General features: G+C 43.6%; 1 protein-coding gene across 1 annotated transcript in view; it reads right to left on the bottom strand.

The window, feature by feature from the left end:
* The window catches only part of ABLIM1 (actin binding LIM protein 1), a 321,669-nt gene extending 315,865 nt beyond the window's left edge, over positions 1-5,804 (bottom strand). Inside the window, exon 1 of the mRNA XM_084634868.1 lies at positions 5,573-5,804. Coding sequence (XP_084490994.1) covers positions 5,573-5,585 — 13 coding nt within the window. The 5' untranslated portion in view covers positions 5,586-5,804. The remainder of the gene's footprint in view (positions 1-5,572) is intronic.
* Between the last annotated feature and the right edge of the window lie 7,409 nt (positions 5,805-13,213).

Raw genomic sequence — 13,213 nt, 5'->3', positions numbered from 1 at the left:
CAAATATGTAAATACACTTTATATTACGGTCCATTGCTTGTTATTTCAAACTAAGCAATTCCATTACTTCACTCATGGATTATGGAATACCAAGCTAGCCATCATAATTGTATTCTGTGTAACATCCACTCTCATGACATAGTACAACCAGTTGATGTTATATGTAGAAAATGCTTCTATACCACTTCTCAGGTTCTATCAACAACTAGTTACTTTTGTTGTGATGCTACGCTCATTAAGGAGACATAGCTAATGATCAAAGTGTGGTTTTCGGTGTATTCCTCCTTCTGAACAAGCTACCTTTGGGGCTGAAAATGGCTCACGCTGACCCTCTTGGAATCCTTTTTGAAAGATTGGAAATATCTGCATTATTTGACCATGGGAAAGCAAACAGATAGACAGACCTGTACATCTGTCACACCTTTTTCCTCTAGCATAACTAAATCCACCACCAAAAAACCCAGTCTATTTGTAAAACTTAAACTTTCCATGGATTCAGACCTCCAGGAGAAGAAGTGTTTTTGACATGCTTCAAGCAATTTGAGATAATATGCACAAGGAGGGCATAAGATGATACTTTGCAGTAATATAGTCTTTCATCCAGTGATGTTCAAGCTCTTTGCCAACAATTAACCCCCGCAGTGCACTTGTGAGATAGGAAAAGAGTATACAGGGATAACTTCACAGCTGAAAGGCAATCACGTATGGGGCCAAACACAGCAGCTATTGAACCATGCGCAGCAACACTACATAAGAGTTTAGGATAAGAAGTTAATATCTTTTCCAGCTGACAGCCTGATTCAATACTCATTTGAAATCAGTGGGAGTCCTTCTATTGACTCCAATGGGATTTGGAACAGGTCCTGAAACTGCAGAGGTAATTTTAGGTAGCTAGAAATGTGCAGAGGAATTTTCAAAGGGCCTCCTTTGGATGCTCTGCAGAGGATTTGGGGAAGGGACACGGGTAGGTGAGGGTGACGGGGGATATGTCAGAACAGAGGAGAGGAGCAAGGGGAAGCTCATTTACACAGCCCCAGAATCTGCAATTATCTTCCTCAAGAATGAGCTGCTGGGCAAGTGCTCACAAACCCTCTCTGCCAACATAACAAAGAGACTGAGAACTCAGGCTGAATATCAGGTAACTGCTGTGGAAGATGACAAGATGCAGGAGTCGTGGATTTATGCTGGGTATCCAGCCACTGCAGCCATGAACTCCCGCTTTACATCACATATAGCTATGCTATTCATGGAATAACTACATTTTCTACCTCTATGGGCTCAATCCTATCCAATTCCTCCATCTTGGCTCTTCTAAAAACCTGTCTTGTTGTGTGTTGGAGAGAGGGAGGGAGGGGGGAGTTTACTCTGTGTATTGCCTGTTATCAGAGTACACAAAATGGCAGAGCTACCAATTAGAGGCTGATGCGTGATCACTTTCATCAGGAAATCAGGAATCACTTTCTTCAGGAATTTCATCAGTACCTCTTACAATAGCAACTTTTGAGCACCTTTAGTGGCCTGAACCAATGGCCACTGAAGTCAACGGAAGAGCTCCCATTGACACCAATGGGTATTGCATCAGGACCCTTGATGGCCCCATAGCTCTTCTGAAAATACTGTTTACATACCCATAGCACACCTGCAAATCCCATGCCATCATGCTATTCCAGCTACAGAGCTCTCAGTCCACGTGGGCACAACTGAACAGTAGATCAGAAAATCCCCAATGTGTTCAGCTCCCACTTGGGCCACTTGGTGGCTTCCCAAATGGCTATTTGTGCATGCCCAAATTTTTGGAAATTTTCACCCTAGTTACTGTTGCAATAACTGGGCATACAAATTTACACTAATTGTGAGCTCAATTGTAAATCGAACCTGAAAGTTCATACGATGTCACAATAACCTATAACCTGATGGGAAAAGGAATAAAAGGGAGACAGAAAAACTGAATTAGTGCAAACAAAAAGGATTATTGATATAATTCTAGGACTGTGGTAAGATCATGCTGAGTAAACCAGCGAAGTGTGGAACCAGAAATCAGTAAAACAAATGTTATGTTGGAAACTAGCCCTGGTGGGCAAAATAATGAGAGGATGGGCTATTTCACCCACAATTCCCTTTGTGAAAGGAAGAGACTTTGAGGAGAAAAACTGGCTATTGAGGCAAGCTGCACCAGCATGGCTGCCATTCCCACCATCTCCTGGGACCTCACACCTCACATGCTGATCCTGAGAGATGTCCTGACCAGACAAGGGCCAGAGAGAGGGACCCAGATGACACTGCCATCTCTGCTGGCTCCAGCTGAATCCCAAACACTACATGGGATGAAACGGGATCAGACTTTAACAACAACAGCTCCAGCCCATCTCTACTAACTTCTTCTCTTTTCCAAAAGAGGACACTTATTACATCTTTGATACCATCAAAGAGACTATCAAACAAGGGTTTTTTTCCTTCTAAAAACTCTCTCCAGTGAAAGGGAAAGGAAACTAGGGATAGTGTTAAAATAAAAGCCTTATTTTACATTTCAAATGCTTTACCTGTTTTTCCTTCTTTTCTGTATCTTTAATAAAAGGTTAGAGTGATTTTAATGGTGTGTTTGCCAGGGTACTAAGCAGGCTGAGGTCTCTGTATACCAAACCCCAAACCTTGTTCAAAGTTGGACAGTGACTGGGTCTTGTTAACACCTTTAGTCCATATAGTCTATCTACATTAATACAACACCCAATGTGGCATTTGGCCAAAACAGTACCATTAACAGATTACAGAGAGTGCTGCAGGATCTTCAATGGCCTCATGTGGTCACCACCACAGTTTAGCTTCTCCTCTGAAAGCCAGCACCACCAGCATTACATTGCCTCCTTATATCATGCTGCATATCACGGGGTCCACTCTCCACAGGTGGCACCTTCTCCCTGCTGCTCTGGGAAATCAGCTCTTTCCAGGTCTGAGGCTTACTTCAGCTACTTGCTGCATGCTCTGTTGCCACTCTCTCTCTCTCTCTGAACTCAGTGTGCTCCCTCTTTATCAGCTAGCCCCCCAGCCAAGTCACTAGGCGTATCTCCCCCTTCCGCGGTGTCAAAGTCTTTCCTTACCAGCAGTCTTAGGCAGCATCAAGGCTACTGTAGTGTTCATGTTATGTTATGCCTCTTTCCACAGGGTACGCAGGATGGCAGAGGGGGAAATGGCCAGTGGATCTACTCAGTTGTAATCATCTCCCCCAACCCTCCACATGCTAGTGCTCATGGAGCCACCACAGAGCTGGTGTTGCAAACTTCCTTCACGCAATTCTGAAATCCTACTGCCCCTCCCGCCCGCATCCGTGTTTTCAGGACTTTGAGACCCGAATTTTCCCCAATGAGAATATTTTTTCAAACTCCCAACATAACTTCACCACAGAAACTGGAATCCATTAGAATTAGAGACCATTAAAAATGGGCACTTCAAGGGGCTACATGTTTTCATACTTCCTGAACTAAGGGTTTCACCATACACGGTGATTATTTTTAGCCAGTACCATTTATATTTATATCAAAGATGGCATGCTGTGCCCTTCTCTTTACAGCCATATAAGAGACATGGTCCCTGCCAAAAAGAGTTTACAACCTCTGGCCCCGATCCTCTAAGCTGTTTCATGTGGGTCCTTACAACTGCACAGAGATCCATTAAAGTCAATTTTAGAAATGGCCCACCTTGATTATCATACACATTGTAAGGAGAGTGGTCACTTTAGATAAGCTATTACCAGCAGGAGAGTGGGTTTGTGTGGGGGTGGGGGGTGAGAAAACCTGGATTTGTGCTGGAAATGGCCCAACTTGATTATCATACACATTGTAAGGAGAGTGATCACTTTAGATAAGCTATTACCAGCAGGAGAGTGGTGTGGGAGGAGGTATTTTTTCATGCTTTATGTGTATAAAAAGATCTTCTACACTTTCCACAGTATGCATCCGATGAAGTGAGCTGTAGCTCACGAAAGCTTATGCTCAAATAAATTGGTTAGTCTCTAAGGTGCCACAAGTCCTCCTTTTCTTTTTATTAAAGTCAATACACTCCTTGCAAAGTAGCTTCAGATTAGAGGCTCCTGTGTACATAACACCATGAAAGATGACAAAAAACAAAGATCTAGGAGAAAGCTGGGGACAGGCACATGAGATGCATCACAATAATCATGAAAAAAAAAGGAGTACTTGTGGCACCTTAGAGACTAAATTGGTTAGTCTCTAAGGTGCCACAAGTACTCCTTTTCTTTTTGCGAATACAGACTAACACGGCTGTTACTCTGAAACAATAATCATGAAGTTTCTTCGTTTGTTAACCACACCTTCATGGTTTCGTAAATTGTTTTTTTTTAATGTAATGAGCTATTTGGGATGCATTTTTAAACTAACATTTTACTTATCTATTATTAAGATTTTCTTTTTTTCCCCAGGTGAAAGAGAAGATCATTAATATCTTTTGTTTCTTGTGATGTGATTCAGATCCTTAACTTTCTGCTTTCATTCCCCCCATTCTTCAGTGGGCACTAATTTTAACCAAACAAAATCAAAGCACCAAACTCCAGATAGCCATGCCTGCATCAACTTTCAAATCGGAAGCAGCAACGTTCTGCATTTAATCAGGGCAGAGCTGCTCATTGCAAAAGAAATGTGGAGTCAGACTTTACACACAGACAAGGAAGAGCCTCAAATTTAAGCCTTCTGCCATTAGAAATCATGCAAATTGGGTCTAAAACTTTAAAATGCTCCTTTTAGAGCTCCTGCACATTTCTATAAAAAGCGTTATTGTCATTAAAAATTGCACAGGGCAACCCATGCTCAGTATCACTGTTCAGTAGTCAGGCAATGGCTGAGCTGTTAATATGTCATTAATAATAGTAACCACTGAGTTCTGATTGACTATAAAACCACACTCAGCATCATCTTCCTTTTCTCCCGAAAAATATATTCATCTTTAAAAAGGAAACATTTAACAATTGCTCCTCCCTGCACACTTTCCTTCTAGTCCTATTATTTTATGCTTCTAGCTTTTAAATTGTTAAAAAAAATACAAATCAGGGCTAACAAGGTCTCAGGAATACAGTCCTACAGGTGTATATCTCTGTCTATTTTTAAAGGCTGCTCTGCAGCTTTAAATCTTGCTGCATCGAGCTCTGGAATATTTGCATCACAGAGCTGCAAAATGGTACCAGGCAGGGAGAAGACAAAAAAAATTTCTCCTCACCTCACCTTTAACAGTCTCTAGAGACAGTTCAACAGCCTGCGACGAGGACCCCCCTCCCACCCCACACTGGCTGAATGGGGTGAGCAGGGCACTCATGTACAGCAGCAGTGCAAAGAAACACAAACCACCAAGGTCAAGCAAAGCCCTATACAATCAGCAGCATCTCCCAGAGCAAATCTGCAGCCAAGTTTCTGGCAGGGGGCTCGGGCTTGCATTTCCTCGGGGGGTGGAGGGGGGAGGGCAAAGAAAACGCCAACCACCGCTCCGCACCCCAAACACAGCTCCGTCCATTTCCCTCGCCCGAGCCCCGGCTGGGGGGGGGGCGATATGCAGCCTGGCGGAGACTCACCTCTCGCAGACATGGCTCAGGCAGCGTGAGCAGGCGGGGGAAGGCAGCGAGTCTCGCTGGTTAAGGGAGGGGTGGGGGAGACGGGAGATGAGCAGGTGCCGTGGTCCTGCGGGACGGCCACCCATGTGCCGGGGATGGAGAGGAGCCGGCTGGTACCTGTCTGCCGCGTGCCCCGGAGCAGCAGAGCGGCGCAGGGCGCTCCATGGACAATAACACCAGCAGCCGCAGCCAATGCAGACAGTGAGCGGCCGGGGCTGGGCGGGTCTAGGCTGCCTCCCTCCCTCCTTCCCTTCCCCCCACCCAGCGCTGCAGGCCGGGCCGCGACGCCCGGCAGCAGATCAATACATCCACCCGCCAAGGGATCTCCGGGAAGCCGCTCCCCGCAATGCACCGGCTGCCTGGGCCAAGCGCCGAGCTGGGGGAGGCAGTGAGGGGCTCTGATTGCAGAATAGAGCACGTGTGTGTGTGTGTGTGCGCGCTCTGGGTGTGCAAGAGAAGGGAGGGGGATACGTGTGTGCGCGCGCTCTGGGTGTGCAAGAGAAGGGAGGGGGATACGTGTGTGTGTGTGTGTGCGCTCTGGGTGTGCAAGAGAAGGGAGGGGGATATGTGTGTGCGCTCTGGGTGTGCAAGAGAAGGGAGGGGAATACGTGTGTGTGCGCGCTCTGGGCGTGCAAGAGAAGGGAGGGGATACGTGTGTGCGCGCGCGCGCTCTGGGTGTGCAAGAGAAGGGAGGGGGATATGTGTGTGCGCTCTGGGTGTGCAAGAGAAGGGAGGGGATACGTGTGTGTGCGCGCGCGCTCTGGGTGTGCAAGAGAAGGGAGGGGGATACGTGTGTGCGCTCTGGGTGTGCAAGAGAAGGGAGGGGGATACGTGTGTGCGCTCTGGGTGTGCAAGAGAAGGGAGGGGGATACGTGTGTGTGTGCGCGCTCTGGGTGTGCAAGAGAAGGGAGGGGGATACGTGTGTGTGTGCGCGCGCTCTGGGTGTGCAAGAGAAGGGAGGGGGATACGTGTGTGTGTGTGCGCGCTCTGGGTGTGCAAGAGAAGGGAGGGGGATACGTGTGTGTGTGCGCTCTGGGTGTGCAAGAGAAGGGAAGGGGATACGTGTGTGCGCGCGCGCTCTGGGTGTGCAAGAGAAGGGAGGGGGATACGTGTGTGTGCGCCCCTGCAGCAGAAGGGATCTGCACGAGTGTGTGTAGTGCCAGCAAGAGAAGGGCACTGCACGTTTGTGTGTGCCCAGGCAGTAACGGGATCTATATGTGCGAGTGTGTGTGTGTGTGTGTGTGTCAGTGTGTGCAAGAGAAGAGATCTGTGTCTGTTTCTGCTCGTGCAGCAGAAGGAATCTGCAGAAGTGTGTGTGCACACACACCTGTGCAGCAGAAGCATGTATCTGTGACAAGGCATTTCTGTGTGTGCAGGCAGTCGATGGGATCAGAGCGTATGCCAGAAGTCACAACAGCAGAGGGTGCGCACTCAACAAGAGGCATGTGCAACATAAACATTGCTCAATATAAATCCCCTGCAGGTGAGCCTGGAAAAAACAAACAAAACAAAAAAAACATGATATATTAGAAAGCCCCCAAACAATCTAAAATGTTAACAGAGAGACATGGAAATTAAGCACACCCTACGTTATACATACCTAAGTCTCATAATAAACATCTCAGAGAGCTTCCAATTGACTATAAAAGAAGCAGCACTGAGGGCCTTCTGTGCCATAAAGAAACCACTGGACAGATGTAACCCTTCAGTAAAACTACTGAACAATATCATTCAGCTCATTCATCTCTATGGGAGTGAAGCCTGGGGCACAGCCTCAACAGCGAAGTAGGCCTATTGAAAAACCCCATAGTAATGATACAGCTGTACATATAATACATAAACACAGGAAATATAGCAACATTGGCTGCAACACAGAACTGGATCAATTTCCCTCCCAAATTAGCATACATAAAGAACACTGGACTTCTGGTGTCCTTTCAACTAAAGCAGCAAACTCTCCTTCCACTGCAAAGCACTAGGGTATCACAACTTAAATCCAACAGAAAAGAAATCTAATTTTAGATATCATCACTACTAACCTCAACAATTCTAACTTTCCATCCAATGGAGCCAGCTAGCCCCTCCCCAAACCAAAAAACCAGGCTCAGCACCCAAATCACCTACATATCAGTCTGTGGCAACAAATCAAAAACAACAATCTAGATGGTACAGATCCTTGCTCCGAATTATCACACTAGTAGGCTACCTCTGTGCTGTGAAATGAAAACAGTTCAGGCAGACTCTTACCATATACACAATGAGTGACAATAAACTAGAGATGGAAACCCGGAGACACAATGCACAATCCAAATGCAGCAAGGAGCCAACATGCGATCAATGTGATAGGAGAGATTGAGAGAGACACACATACTGCTCCAATATCCAAATTACAAGAGAAGGTGAGAATGATACATCCTCAGACTACCAGGGATCATAAAAGACTTTTCATCAAAAAGCAAAGAGGAAAATCTCAGTGAAATCTGAGAGAAAGGAGAGAGATGGCAGAGACTACATCATGGTATGTATCAACCTTCTGGATCAGAAATGGACACAGGGACCAAACCCCAAACACAGTGTGAAGTCCCATTCTTCCAAGGCAGATCTTACCCGCCTCCAACACAATTGAGAGTACTATCTCTTTTACTCTTTAGCAATACATTTATGCTAGTAGTTTGTTATGCTGAAGGGATGTGCATATGTGCATGCATGGTCCTCAGAAAGGATATGTGCGTGTGTACATGTGTACATCAAAAAGCATGTTATGTGTGTGCACAACAGAAGCAGTGTGTGTGCCTGTATAGTACTCCAACAGCAGATGTGTGCATGCTGACATTTGTGCAACAGTGGCTTTTAGAAATGTCCAACTCTGCCCTCCATCCATCACCCCCACCGTGTTGTACAATTCAGTTCAATTGTATTCACTCTGTCATCCTGTTTCCTGCAACTGCAAGTGCCACTGAATCCTGTAGCAAGAGTGGAATAAATAGCCGGTTTGCATTCCTCCATCCTCATCCCCAAGGCACCAGCCCTGGTCTGATGGATGCTGATCTATTGCTACATTAAAGCACAGTGGTGTGTGATCATGCATTAACGTCTACTTCAAAACCAGTTCCATTAAACATTCTCATTTGCAAGCAACTCTACTTTCCCTTCTTGCACTGCAACAGACAAGATTTTCCTAAACCAGTGTGATGTGATGACCTAATTTTGCATTTTTAATATTCAAGACATTTCCTGTGCACTTTTCTGGATGGGTTTCTAACCAATGTTATCACGGGTTCCACCATGTGATGCTAAAAAGCTAGCATTAGAGAGCAGTATCAGCAAAAGGCAGACCTTCGTTTTTGATGTAGAATTTCCTGTCTTTCTGCTGCCTTGCAATTGACGGGGGGAGAGGGAGGTACAGAGGGGCGAAGCATTTGTAACTTAAAAGATTTGTTAGAGTGGCGCACACACAGTTAATTCCACATTAATTTTATGTAAACTTTCTGTCTAAGGTAAGCAGGTGCAACACGGAGACTGACAGAAAAACACGTTAGAATTCTGTGCAAACACATTGTACCAGCTCAGGTTATTTTTTATATATATTTATGAACTGATGGTGGTGGGGGTGACGTACTTATAATTGTTGTTTCTTGAGAATAATGCTGGGTATGTGGCATAACAGGAAAAGGGCATACCATTGTCGATCCATGGTAAAATTCTGTATTGTGCGGACTTCTATTTGAAGCTGGTCAGTGTGTCATTAATGTGCCCGTACATCATTTTTATTTCTTTTTCATTATGTTTCAGAGTTCAAAATAGTGTTTTGTTTATATTTGAGATTGGAAATAAAAGAACAGTACTTATTTTGAGCGAAAGTTGCTGTTTGTGTTTAATAAGAACGGGTCAAATTTCAGCTGGTGTAAATTAACATAGCACTGAAATCAATGGAGCAACACCGACTTACACAGCTGAGGCCCAATGTGTTTATATTTACTATATGGGCAGCGTACGATTTATCATCTTAACTATTCATTCTCTTGCTTTTGAGCATTTGGCTTTTTTTGTGAGCAAACTCACAATCTTTGCTGTATTTCTCCTCAAAACCCCCGTGAGCTGAAAAAGTGCTGTTATTCCTATTTTACAAATGAGAAATTTAGGCACAGAGAGACTAAAGGCCAGATTTTCAAATTTATTGAGGCCCCTAAAGATGCACTTAGGTGCCTGTTAGGATTTTCAAAAGTGCCTAAACAGATTAGGCACCTAAATCTCATTGAAGATGAGATTCATGCACCTAGACACTGAAAATAAGTCCATAAGTGATTTGTCTTAGGTCATACAGGAAGTCTCTGTCAGAGCAGGGAACTGCACCTGGATGTCCCCAGTACAGAGCCCTAACAACTGGGTCATCCTTCTTCTCCTCAATGTATATTGTTGGCACTTAGCAACCTTAACTGTTTTTTTTAAACCATTTTTTATTTTTGGAATTTCCAAGGGTTGTTGGGAGTTATTTATTTATTTACGACTTTCATTTTTTTATTTTATGTAGGTAAATGAAAATACAGTTTTCTAAGGCTTGGTCTATACTGCAGAATTAGGTTGACATAAGACAGCTTACATCAACCTAACTATTTAAATGTACACACTACGGTGTTTCTCCCGCCACTGTAACGCTTCTGCTATGCTGACCTAATAAATCCACCTCGGCAAGAGGCGTAAGGCTTAGGTTGACATATTTTGGGCAACGGAATATGTGTATAGACACTGCGTTACTTGCATTGCCTGTTGGTTGTCAGCCAGGCTGACAGCAGGAGCCCTGACACTGACAAGAATGTCAATTTCATGGCTAGTAGTGTCCCCCTTTTGAAACAGAACCTCCAAGGCAGTGGGGAGTGTTCCAGCTGTTAGCCCCGCAGTGCTGACAGCTGGAGCCTCACTGCCCAGCGCTGAAAGCCCAGGCTGTGGGCTCTGCACGCAGCTCATAGCTGGAGCCTCGCTGCCTGGACCTGAGAGCCCAGGCTGTGGGCTGTACATGGAGCTCACTGCTAGGAGCCCCGCTGCCTGGCGCTGAGATCCCGGCCTGTCAGCTCCATGCACAGCACCCCGTTTTCAGATAACGGTAATTCCTTAAACATTTACTGCCCTTGAAAACATTTTGTTGCATGAACCAATGTCAAAGTGACACCTATTTATCTGCATTTATAATGAGCTTATCAGTGTGATACTGTACCTGATCATTGTGCATGCATCAAAATGCAACTGTGAGGTTGACCGGGGGCAGTCTGAAATGTCTTATTATGTTTTGAATTTTATGCAATGATTTCACTGGGCTGATACAGGGGCACTAAGAAATGTTAGAAATTTCACACAATTTTTCAGTCTGTTATGATGTCATAATTTCATTAGCTCTCTCGTCACTAGAGTGTTCCAGAGGAGTCAGACCTGAAATATTAATGTAAAATCTAAGCAGAAAAACAGGTGTTGCCAACTCTCATAATAGTGAATCTTGCAATACTAAGTGTTTTTCTTAAAGGCCCAGCTGCAGAAATCAAAAGATTACATGAGAATCCCTGCTTCATTCTCAAATAAAAAGTAGGACTGGCAATGCCTAAAACAACCAAGTTTTTTGTTTTATGTTCTTTTTACAAAATGCTTTCAGGACTTTAAACATTATAACAAAGCAAAGAAGGGCACAAGTCCAATTTGGTTTTTTTTGCAGGTCACCTTAACTTTTCCATAGCAGGATACATATCTGCAGATCTGGGAAAGGATCTTGGTTCTACATCTGCAATAAACATGCCTCTATCATTTGAACAATAAGAAGAGAGCTCTCCAAGCTATCAGCTATAAGATCCTTGTGTTTGTTCTGCAACCAGCCAATACAGGGCAGCATGTTCACATAAGTACATAGACTTCCATTGACTTCAAAAGGCTTTGGATCAGACCCTGCTCCCACTGAAGTCAATGGGGAAAAAAAATCTCCATTTATATCAATGAGAGCAAACTGGAGCCCAAAATTATTTACAGCAACAATAGTTCATCAATTTGCTTAATTACAACTTATTTTCTTCAAATATAACCAGTATATGCATTTTCAAGGAAATTTAAAAAGTAAAATAATAAGGCTTTCTTGATTGTGCAACAAAGAAAACTTAGACAAAAGTCAAATTTCTAATATTGGTAATCTTTTCATGATTTCTAGCTCAAACGAAGTTTTATCAATTCTTTTCAATTTTTTCAGAAACATTCTCATATATCTTTAGAGTATTATTTAACACTGTAAATAATCCTTGGGATATATAGTTTTATGGAGAAAGAATGATACAAAATAAAGCTGTATTTTATTGTACCTCCATTGTCATGAGGTAGAGTGGGCTAATGGACTCAAGAATCCAGGACTGTATACAGAAGCATCATGTATGAGGATGTGTACTTCTTTAAAACTGTAGCAAGAAGCCAGGTAGGAGAGGCCTGGGGAAGCATCTAGGAAGAAGACCTACAATGAAACACTGAAAGAGAGGCAGGGTGGCTGTATACTGTTTTCCCACATTGTAAAAGCGTTCCTTGTTCACTGTTAGAAAAACTCATCTATTTCTTTACCACCTTCTCATGATACTATGATTATCTGCAGTGATAGCAATAGAACCATCAGCACCAAAAAGCAAATGCCCCTGTCACCTGAGCTAAAGGAGTAATTCCATCAGCTGAGAGGACACAGTGGGGTCTTCTCACATGGGTCAGCAACTAGAGGAAGACTTGATCACCCACACTTAGACTGCAGGTAATATCAGAATATTTCTGGAAGCCCGGATATCTTGAGTACTAAGTCTTGTTCTGCCACTGAATCTCTCTGTGGTATTGGACAAGTCACTTATCTTCTCTGTTTGTCAGCTTTCCATTTGGTTAAATGGGGATAATAACACTTCCTTTCCATCTTCATAAGTGTATGGTGAGGATTAATTTGTTAGTATAAGTATCATATCTCGCTAATTTTGATACCCATTTACTTTTTTTTTTTTGCTCAGTACTAATTATACTGTTAGTCTTACATTAAAGTTTATTCATTAAAGCCACAAATGGGAGAAACATAAAATAATAATGGTGACCAGTAGATTCAATGCGTTATAAAGGCAAAAAGGATGAAACACTAAACAATGGCATCTTTGAAAAGGGAAAAATTCCATCTCTTTTTGTTTGCTGCCATCTGGCAATTATGTAACCATGATAAAACTCTTTAATATGTGTGAGACACATGAGACCCAGGACATTTTTAAACTACACAATCTTTGGAGTGGGAATGTTAGCTGAATTATACTGTGCTAAGCAGATATTAAGTCACACTATGACACAAATGCTAAAAAAAACCACTCTAGGTTCCATCCTGCATTTCTTGTGCACCCAAATCTCTTTGCTGTCAATGGGAATTTTGGGTGCACAAGGAATGTGGGATTGGGTCATTAGCAGAAGGCCTGGAAAGATGGCAGTTAACAGACAAACCAGCTACTTGAAGCCGTCTTTTTGAATTGTTGCCTAAGAATTGGGAGAAAACTAAAGCATGGCTGCCTCACAATTTTCCACTCCCTACTTGCGGACCCCTGAAGAGGTCCTAATCCAAAATGC

This window comes from Lepidochelys olivacea (assembly GCF_965140295.1).
Source record: "Lepidochelys olivacea isolate rLepOli2 genome assembly, chromosome: 7".
Lineage (NCBI taxonomy): Eukaryota > Metazoa > Chordata > Testudines > Cheloniidae > Lepidochelys > Lepidochelys olivacea.
This window is presented reverse-complemented; position numbering and strand designations above follow the sequence as displayed.